Source organism: Triturus cristatus, chromosome 2_2 (assembly GCF_964204655.1).
Source record: "Triturus cristatus chromosome 2_2, aTriCri1.1, whole genome shotgun sequence".
Classification (NCBI taxonomy): domain Eukaryota; kingdom Metazoa; phylum Chordata; class Amphibia; order Caudata; family Salamandridae; genus Triturus; species Triturus cristatus.
Window position 1 is genome coordinate 1,254,857,653 of NC_140582.1, and position 10,836 is coordinate 1,254,868,488.

A 10,836-nucleotide genomic window follows, 5' to 3' on the forward strand; every position below is an offset into this window, starting at 1 on the left:
GTTGAATAACGCAGGGCTTAAAGAGGAGCCCTGCGGAGCCCCACAGCTCAGAGGTTTACTGGAGGAGACCGTATTTCCCTCGAAGATCTGGAAGGACCTGTTGCTCGGAAAAGATTTGAGCCAAAGTATTGCCCTACCCGAGATTCCAACATCAGAAAGCCGACATAACATGTCGTGACTGACCGTGTCGAAAGCTGTGCTCAGATCGATGAGGACCACTACCACTGATCCCCCTCGATCCAGGATTCTTCTGGCTTCCTCGGTGACAGCTAATAAGGCAGTCTCCGTCCCGTGTCTCGGTCGAAAGCCTGTTTGGGTTGTATCCAGCAACTGGTTGTTTTCCAGAAAGTCCACCTGCTGCTCTCTCTGCCTTCCAGGCTCTCTGCGCGCTTACTCTCGCCGCTCTGACTGCCCCTCTGTCTCTGCCCTTCTCTGCCCTCTCACTCTCCTAGCTCTGTCTCTGGTCTGACTGCCCCTCTCCCTCCTCCTACCACTCTGACTCTTCCCGGCAGTTCTCTCTGCCTCCCAGGCTCTCCCTGTCTGCCGTCGATATCTCGATTTGTTTCGATGACATCTTTTGCTATGCTTGGGGACCGCTGTGGTTTCTGGTAAAGCGGCGCCGAGAACCATGAAACTGGAAGTCACGTGGGTTGGAAACTTTCCGCACTGCAAGAAAACAAGCATTGAAAATGCAATAGGCCTCGCCTTTTATTAAGTTAAAGCCATTTGCTTTGCTATATAATACCATTAGCAAAGCAAATGGCTTTAACTTCATAAAAGGCGAGGCCTGTTGCATTTTCAATGCTTGTTTAGGTATGTGTGAAGAGTTTCAAGAGTCCTTGTTTGTGTATGGGGAGACAATGGAGATCTCTGATGTGTTTGGGTATGTGAGTGTGGAGTGGGAGTGGGGGTTTGAGAGTGAGTCTAGGTGTTTGGGTATGTGAGTGTGGAGTGGGGGTTTGAGATGAGTCTAGGTGTTTGGGTATGTGAGTGTGGAGTGGGAGTGAGAGTTTGAGAGTGAGTCTAGCTGCTGTGTTCTGAATGATCTGGAGTCTCTTGTTGACCTGCGCGGTGATGTCGGCTTTTCCTTTGTCCAGTTTACCGATGATGATGTGCTTGAGTGACGGTTCTTCGGGTGTTGAGCCAGACCCATCTGAATACTTTTCTGAGTTGTTTGAGCATGTGGGAGCAGGATGAGTTGACCGTGCTTAACTGGTTGGACATCGAAATTTGACTGTGGATCACAAGGTTTCTAGCTGAGTTTGAAGGGCTGGGTATTGGTCCTAGTTCTGAAAGCGACTTGGCTGCGTACCAGAGAGAGTACCACTTCTTATTTGTCTGAGTTGAGCTTAAAGAAGTTGGTTCTCCTCCATTTTGAGACTTCATTTATGCAGTTTGTCTGGATGTTGGAGTTGCCTTCCGAGAGGGAGAGCATGAGGTGGGTGTCGTATGCGTAAGAGATGCTGCTGAGTCTGTCGGTTTGGGTGATGAGGACTAGCGGGCCATGTAGACTTTAAAAAGCGCAGGGCTGAGTAAGAGCCCTGGGTCATATAGCAGATCAGGTTGATGGCAGAGGAAGAGTACAGGGCAAAGCTAACTGATTGGGTGCGTCCTATGGGAAGGGAGTTGATCCAGTGTGGGTCCGTGAATTCCAGTCTAATGGAGGTTTTGAATGAGGATGGGGTTGGTAGACTGTCGAAGGCGGCGGAGTGCTGCTGTGTTCCCTTTTTGTATGATTGGATGGATGTTGTTGGTGGTGGCGATGATGGCAATCTCTGTGCTGAGTTGAAGTCTAAACCAAACTGGGAAGGGGTCCAAGAGGTGCTTTGTGTTGAGGTGGTCCACCAGTTACATATTGAAATGTTTTTTTTATAAACGTTTGCTTGATAGGGGAGGAGGGAGATTGATCTGTAGTTTGCCAGAGACTTCGGGTGTGCTGTTGAAGGTGTTTTCAGGAGAGGTATTGTGGTATGTTTCCAAGCATCTGGAAAGGTGGCTGTAGTGAGTGAGTCATTGAGGATTGGAGTGAGGGCCTTTTAAATGGGTCAAGTTCTTTGGTAAAGATGAAGTGGGGGCAAGGGTCTGATTGGGTGCCAGAGTGGATGGATCACATGGTGGTTGTAGTTTCCATGGGGACATGGTGAGCCAGCAGACCAGGGTGGTATCCGGTGTGTTCATCTCATTAGATTGGACGATGATGAGGGTATGGGGGTCTAATCTTGGTGCGATGAAGGTCTAGTTGGGGTGCAAAGTTGTTGTTGGTTTTATTGCAGAACTAGTGGAGGACTTGGTGCAGAGTATCTGTGAGATCGTGACGGTCGTGGAGCTGGCGGTTGAGAACGTGAATTCCTAAATAAATGGCAAATATTTTGTTGGTGTTTTTGGCGCTGTTTTGAATCCGTTTGGTGAGAGCAGAACGCTAGTGATACATCCAGAGGGCTAATTTGAAGGTGTTCCTCATGGTGCTGTCAGGGGAGTGTCATCTTTGAGGTTCTAGTCTTTGCAGTGGTGCATGGAGAGCTATGCGTGGTCCTTGTTCCATTTTGCCTGTGGTGTAGTCCACGCTCTGGAGGGGGTTTTAAGCGGGTGCTGGGTGTCCGCATACAAAGTGATCCAAATGTTGAAATTCAGGACAGAGCGTGTGAGGTTGTTTCAGTGCTGCAGGCCTCAAGTTTGAAGTTGAGTCATCCATCGTGTTCCTGTTGTGTCAGGCGTTATGTTTTAATTGAGGAGATTCAGACCAACTCAGACAGGAGTGGTCGGTCTAGGTAATGCGGTGGGCTTGTCCACTGTAATGCTGGAGAAGTTGTTCAAGATGGGGTTGAGCAGGTGTCCAGCTACTTGGATAGGGGCGTACACTTATTGGGTGACTACGATTATGTTGAGATTTTCCAGGAGATTTTTGGTCTAGGGATCAGTGTGAAGTTGAGGTCATCGAGGAGGCTGGAGGCGAACACAAGTGGGGTGGTAAAGTCTGTGATGGTGGTTCAGAATTTGTATCTAGGTTGGGGGAAGGTTGGTAGAGTAGGGCTCCAGCAAGGGTGGGGTTGCTTGACGCACTGAGCTTGAAAGCTACGTGCTCGAGGTGGTCCCTGGAGTGTGCAGATGTGATGGAGCTGTTGATGTATTCTTGTAGATGATAAGGAGTACTCCAGGTCTGTCGGTTCTGTCATCTCATGCATTGCGGGGGAAAGATAGCCACTGTGATGTCTGGAATGGATGTCCGATGAGCCAGGGCTTGGTGAGGAAGAATAGGTCCGGTGAAAACTTATGCAAGAGGTCTTAGACTTCGATGGTGAGTTTGTCAAGAGACCGGGTGTTGAGTAGAAGGCATGTGTGGGTGTAGTGCGTGTTGGGATAATGTGCAGGGTAGGAGAATTCTTGGGGGATTGCAGGCTGGGCAAGACGCAGGAAAACCAAGAGGCAGTGCAGGAAAACACACCTTCACTGCTGGTCTGGGAGCCCTGGTGCAGTGTCTTGATGTGCACCCGGTGTTCCAGGTGTGGAGGTTCTTGGCCGAGTAGCATCTTTCGCTGCAGTGGGAAAGTGGCTTACTAGGGTTACTGGCATTAGGGGTGGGAATGGGCACAGTTGAGCTTGCCGTCAAGCATGAAGTAGGTCCAGGAAGGGGGAGAGCAGGGCTGGGTGGGGCACAAGAGAGTGCAAGGAAATAGAGGTGCAGCAGATAAGCGTGTGGCACAAGAAAAGCGAGGACAGGCAGTTGAGGCAAAAGGGGTACAAATGAGGCAAAAAGAGAAGGCTACAGAGAAGAGTGAAACGTAGGAGTAATGAAGGAGGGAGAGAGTTAAATCGGTGCCAAAAGTTTAAAAGAATGTCAAAGCAGTAGCAAAAGAGCAACAAGAGGCAAAAGGTAAAAAGAATGTAAAGAGATTGAAGCAAAAGCGATAGAACTGTCCAGTGAAAGGTGTCATGCCAATGCTGTTAGCGTTTGTCCGCTTCTTTAACAGTGCATCGTGTTATCCTGGCTCCTACCAGAGATAGCCTGGTGAGTTTATGCTGATACAGCTATGCAGTTTTAATGCTACGCATGAAATCAACAGTCGTGCTTTCTTAACATGCTGCGTGGGTTAACTTGTCATGTATAATCTGTGGCCCGTTAGTAGTTTAAATTCCAATCTCCAGTCACTGTTTAACAATCACTGTAACAGAGTGGGAGCACGGTATTTGCAGGACTCACGAAGCTATCTGATGTCACTTGGTGGCTACGGACTTCACAGCTGATTGCTTTAACCCTAGAGACGAACAAGGCTACACTTAACTTGAAAACCATCCGCCATTCCAATATTTGGTCTCTTGTTTCTCTCTTGCAATAGAGTTTCCAGCTGCAGATGTAGAATTAATATGGAATCAAAACTGTGCAATTAAACCCCTAATATGTAGCTTGTAATTTGTGCCAAAGAAATATTTTCAGAAGTTTAATGAAAACCGAACCAGATTTACGTGTGGCAACTTGCAGTTTGATTCCCACCCTCCTGTGCCAGAGAATTATGAATATCCTATTATCTGCGAATGCCGTTGCATGTCAAGGAGAGGAGCTTTACGGTAGAGTGAAGTGATGAGTTAGATATCCCTTGTTCTATCAATGGCAATAGACGCTCTCTTAGCTTTCACACTATGCTGGCAAGTAATATTGTTTTTATTACATACAAGTATCGTAGAATTCCTTGAATTAGAGCTGTATCCTGGCCTTCATATCAGCGGCCAGATGGAGTTTGATGAGCTGCGTTTTCACTAAAAGTAGCTGGGTTTTAGAAATGTCTATTTACTAAACCCAGGACTCCCAGCTTCAGACCTCTTTGCACTAGCATTCCTTCTTCTACTGATGGCCACCTGCCTTTGCCTTGCTCTGACCCCCACACTGGAATTCCTACTTTTATATCTTCTCGTTGCCTTTGGATTATGCTATGTACTAGTGGACAGACATTGCATAGTGAAAACAACAAAAGCAGCACTAGGGAGTGTGCTAAAGAACTGTGCAGTGCATACTTGAGCTCTTGATGTTTAGACCAAGACTCTTTCAGGCATTATAATTCTACCAGATACTACATTTCCCACCTATACAGTTTAACCGTTTTAGTATTCCTTTGGTGTATTTCATTTCCTTATTGTAATTATTGTAGTGGGAAATAACATCAACTTTCTTCTTTCCAACAGAGACCACAGCCATGGACATGAATGAAAATGAAGATTGCAGCAAGATGCTAGAACTTGTTGATGAACTATCACGGAGAGTCGAAGAGGATGCACGCTGGTGTTCAGAGCAAGAAGAACTAGTTGGGCAACAGCAAGAACAACAACAGACACAGAAAAACATTACAGGAAATGGGCTGGATCCACCCACTGCATGTGAAGCAGACCCCCTCCCAGATGATTGCATCGATGGACATGAACCAATCCACTGTACTCCATGTGGCCAAAGCCTCAGTGATATAGAGCAACTCCAGACCGTTCCCGCCACAGAGGCTCTCTATATTTGTAATGAATGCGGGAGAAGTTTTGGCAGCAATACCACTCTTGTAGCACACAAAGAAAGCGCTGCATGCCAATCGAACCAGTGTGTGAAATGTAGCAAATATTTCAGCGATTGCTTCTCATTAGCGATCCATCAGAGAACGCACACAGGGGAGAAACCGTACGAGTGCCCTGACTGCCGCGAATGTTTTAGTGACAATGTATCATTCCAGGTGCACCAGAGAACCCATGTTGGAGAGGAAAAATGCTTATGCACAAAGTGTGATCAAAGCTTCAGTGGACAAGACACACTTGCCGCGCACCAGAGAATTCACGCAGGACAGAGCCTTTTTACATGCAATGAATGTGGAAACACCTTCAGGTTAAGTTCCTCCCTTGTCATACACCAGGAAATTCACAGTGGAGAAGAGCCCCTCAAAGAAATTAGCCATGGGTCCCAAATCATAAAACAGAAGAGAGTACGGGAGAAACCCTTCGCTTGCACAGAATGTGGACGAACTTTTTGTCTTGAATCCACTCTTGTGACGCATCAGAAGACTCACTCCAAAGAAAGAATCTTTAAGTGCAGCAAGTGCACTAAATCGTTCACGAAAAAGTTTTTATTAGATAATCACCAGACAACCCACAGTGAACAGAAGCCCTACATGTGTGACGAATGTGGGAAGACCTTTGGGCAAGGGTCACAGTTAAAGATTCATCGAAGGGTCCATAGAGGGGAGAAACCCTTTACCTGCACTGAATGTGGGAAGAGCTTCAGCGTCAGCTCGACCCTCGTCAGGCATCAGAGGATCCATACGGGGGAGCGGCCCTTTGCATGTAGTATTTGTGGACGATGCTTCAGTATCAAAAGCAATATGATGGTGCATGAAAGATGGCACACTGGAGAGAGACCCTACCACTGCCTCGAATGTGGGAAGGGATTCCGATTCAGCACCCCCTTCCTGCGACACCAGGAAATGCACATGTTAATGAGAGAGAAGACTGGTCAGCGGAGAGAGGTCACGTGCCCTTCAGTGACGGAAAAAACTTAAATGGCTGTTCTGGACAATTGATGGTTAACAGGGAGTGTTATGCTAGGTACAAATCCAAATAATGTTATAAAAAAGAAATATGACATTAAGATATGCAATCCTCAGAGTGCTGCTGATCATGCATTGATTATAGATCGGCATCGATTGCACAGCTGGTCATAAATCGTAGACAAGTATCCGTTGTGAATGTACTTCTTAGGAAAAGAAGGAGCTCAGGAAAAAGTGATTATTATACATGTCTTTGGTGATCAAATATTGTAGCTTGTGACTCCTGAAGCTGCTGCACTATAAGAGGTATTAAAACCCCCCTCACCCCGGTGGCACGTAAAACTAGGAATTGGCGCAAAGCTTCCATGGTTTCTTGCAGTGCCTCTGGTTTGAAGCTCTGTGGTGGCACAGAGCCTTCCAGTGATGTCTACAATACTACCACCAAAAGGAAACCTATCCTTTATGCCATGTTCTAAACAGAACATTGTGTGAGCTGGGTGAGTTTTCCAAGTGCTAATCGACCACTGTGGCTTCAACTGAATGCTACTGAGTGAAGCTGTACAAACTCCAGGTTTTTCCAGTGCACGCAGACTGAAAGTACCCTGTTAGAGCCCGAGTCTTAAACTCTACATAACGACCTAAGCATTCAGAAGAGTATTGCTTTTCACACTTGTTCTGTTGTATTCTACATATCTCTTACTCCCACCTCATTATTTGTTGTGGGTGTATGGGTGCCTCAGTTTTATCCTGAACCAGGGTTCCTTTTTGCACTTTAGTGCTCTCTCGTGTTGTTAGTCACTAGGAAATTGACTGACTCATTTTGTTTTCTGGGGCCAAGGCAATTTAGAATTCCATTCAGTACTTGTTGGGCGCCTAGCCACTTAACTAACCCTCCAAAAGTCTGATCAAGAGCACTGCTAAAAAAATGGACATCCATAACTAACCATGTATAGACCATTGGCGCCCAGGGTTCATGCGTGAATGTTAAAAACAGAATCTATCACAATTAGTATTTATTGGAACGGTTGTGAGAGGGACCCTGGATGGAGTTTATTGGCCAGGGTAAGAGTGGTGCCAAGCTCTGCTAACCTTTTACAAGCCAAGCTGGGCAGTGTACGACTAATAACTATGTTGGACATTGTGCCTGCTGCTGTATGTTTTAGAATATCTAACTGAAATCAAACACTTCTGAATGGTATAAGTCGAACAAAGATGTTTTGCTTAGTGTCTGACTACTAGCAAGCTATTCAGCCCAGCATAGACTGTAGATGAACACCTGGCCCGTGAACAAATCAAACCGTTTTGGACTGTATAGGAGTGATGTGGAGCACCGTTGCACAGTAAACAGTGGATAACAAACTCCTATGGGACTTATATTTCAGCGGACGGGATATCTGTCCCCGTTATGACGGAGTAACCCGTCCGCCGAGATGTGAATCAGGCCCTGAAGGTATTGCAGGGCATATAGAATGGTCCTGATGGTTGCGAAGAGGACGACGAGAGGACAATAAAGGGAGTCAGGAAACCCTCATACTGGGATTTTCACATTAACCGGTTCCTGCCTCACACAGGGATGTATTTTATTCCCTCACCAAGGAAACTGACTGAATCCTGTAGTTCGACAGTACTTCATTGTAGGCTAAAGCCTCAGCTCTGTGGAAATATGTTGAGGCAGCAGTTTTATGTACCTGGATTAACGAACGCGTGAAATGTTTGGGGAGGGCTATGGGGTTTAACGTCATCTCATAGCCGTATGGGTTTGAATTTATCGTTGCCTAAGCGGTTGTATGCCTTTCTTGAAATATGTATATAATCACTCTGAGTTATTGTCATTTATTTTGCTGACTCTGTTGTGGTCTACTGTAGTGTTAGTCAAAGTAGATTGAACCGGTGCCTCTGATCAGTTGTGTCAGAGTCCGCACCACGTTGGGTCAGTCGGTGATTCTGAAAGACTGGTGGATCTTACAGACATGTGACTAGAGAATGCATCTGTGGCGTCATTGTGTTGCAACAACTCCACTTTCTCTGAGCCAAGCTATCCTCTTTAAAAACTGGGCTTCCATTAATGTCTTGTGTCACTTCTGGTACATCCAGATGTGTCTTCATCGTAAAAAAACAAGGGATCCCGATGCAGTGGAAGCAGCATGAGTGTTCCAAAATACACAAACATGGCTTAGGCTACCGGACTGGATGTTGGGCAGAAAAATTTCAGGGTTGTAGGAGCCCTACTGCAGTGCCCGGACTGCGTCTCACTCTGTCCTGGAATCCTCTGTATGCTGGATGTTAGCTGAAGACATGCACGGGAACTGTACACAGTTGTGTACATCAGGAAAAGGATGAACACGAACACTTGAGTCTGTCTGAGCGACTGCTTGCCCTGCCCGTCTTGAGGCGTGCTTGCCCTGCCCGTCTTGAGGCGTGCTTGCCCTGCCCGTCTTGAGGCGTGCTTGCCCTGCCCGTCTTGAGTCGTGCTTGCCTTGCCCGTCTTGAGGCGTGCTTGCCTTGCCCGTCTTGAGGCGTGCTTGCCCTGCCCGTCTTGAGGCGTGCTTGCCCTGCCCGTCTTGAGGCGTGCTTGCCCTGCCCGTCTTGAGGCGTGCTTGCCCTGCCCGTCTTGAGGCGTGCTTGCCCTGCCCGTCTTGAGGTGTGCTTGCCTGGCCCGTCTTGAGGTGTGCTTGCCCGGCCCGTCAGGAGGCGTGCTTGCCCTGCCCGTCAGGAGGCGTGCTTGCCCTGCCCACCACAAGGTGTGCTTGACCCGCCCATCAGGAGGTTGCTTGTCCTGCCCACCACAGGGTGTGCTTGACCTGCCCATCAGGAGGTGTACTTGCCCTGCCCATCACAAGGTGTGCTCGGCCTGCCCGTCAGGAGATTTGCTTGTGCTTGCCCTGCTCGTCAGGAGGTGTGCTTTCCCTGCCTGACAGGAGGTGTGCCTCCCCTGCCCGTCAGGAGGTGTGCTTGTCCTGCCCGTCAGGAGGTGTGCTTGTCCTGCCCGTCAGGAGGTGTGCTTGTCCTGCTCGTCAGGAGGTGTTCTTTCCCTGCCTGACAGGAGGTGTGCCTCCCCTGCCCGTCAGGAGTTGTGCTTGTCCTGCCCGTCAGGAGGTGTGCTTGTCCTGCCCGTCAGGAGGTGTGGTTAGCCTGCCTTTCAGGGGGTGTGCTTGCCCTGCCCGTCACGATGTGTGCTTGCCCTGCCTAAATTAGTGTGTTTGCCCTGCTTGTCAGGGGATGTGTTTTTCCTTTGCATTGGTGTGTATTTGCCCTGCCTTTTAGGGCATTTGTTGGCCTTGCCTGCCAAAGTGTATGTATGCCGTACTCTGCATGGCCACTAGAATTCTGCGATTCTTTGGCTATGGCGTTCTCTGCATACTTATAGATTTTTTGCATTTTCAAAATGCATCATCTGCTGCATATCTGCAGATTTTAGCAAACAATGTGTTTCTATCCCAAACAGAACAAAGGGTATTTAAATTGCGGTGTCAAGTGTTCCTGTGCAGTGGGAGGCGCTTTGCAAAGGTTGACTAGTCATCTTTAGTTGCTTATGCTGTATTTTGTTGTTAAATTGGTGCGAGTGATGTTAACTCATTGCTCAGACACTGGTATCACTGAAAAACAATAAAAATTACTAAAGTAATATTTTCACAAAAGGTGCTACATTACGCCTCATAATTAGCTTTTTCTTGCGCAACTTTTTTCAACATTGCAGCATAATTTGGACTTCCCCTGCTTTGTGATTCCAGTGGCCCTGCCTGTCAGAGCGTGTGCTTGCCGTGTCCATCAGGGGTGTTTTGCCCTGCACATTGGGGAAAGGGCTGTACTTGCAAGGCCCTTCCAGGAGTGAGCTTGCTCTACGTATGGGGTGTACTTGCTATGCCCATCTACCCCACATACCCAGTGCTGCCTCTTGACTGACACCAATGAAGTCCAACCCTAGCTGGAGAGCAACAGATCACTGAAAATGTTTTTTGTATGATGGGACATTTATGTTGACTGCTGTCCATGATGCCTTATAATTTTCCAGTTGACTATCAGCCTTGTTTCTAAGGCTGCCCTGCAGCAAATAATAAAGTAATGTTTGTAGTGCTACATTGTGAATGTTGGCCCATTATTGCTTGGTTTGTAAACTTCTGACTGTTTTCTTACCATGTCCTGTCCCGGATCCTCCTCGACTGGTCGTAGGCACTAGAAACTCAATGCAGGTGAACTTCACCTGGTCTGTAAGGCTGGCCTGCTGGACCCAGCACCACCGATGTCCCTTTGTGTGGAGGCGAGCATGGCTGAGGCATGGACATCCCCAAGAGAAGGGCAGTTGATAACTTACTCTTGAAAGACA

General features: G+C 47.6%; 1 protein-coding gene across 1 annotated transcript in view; it reads left to right on the forward strand.

The window, feature by feature from the left end:
• LOC146863539 (uncharacterized) overlaps positions 1-10,613 on the forward strand; it is a 243,864-nt gene extending 233,251 nt beyond the window's left edge. The window contains exon 4 of the mRNA XM_085643000.1: positions 5,620-10,613. Within this exon, the coding sequence (XP_085499126.1) occupies positions 5,620-6,524 (905 nt within the window). The 3' untranslated portion in view covers positions 6,525-10,613. The remainder of the gene's footprint in view (positions 1-5,619) is intronic.
• Positions 10,614-10,836: the final 223 nt, after the last annotated feature.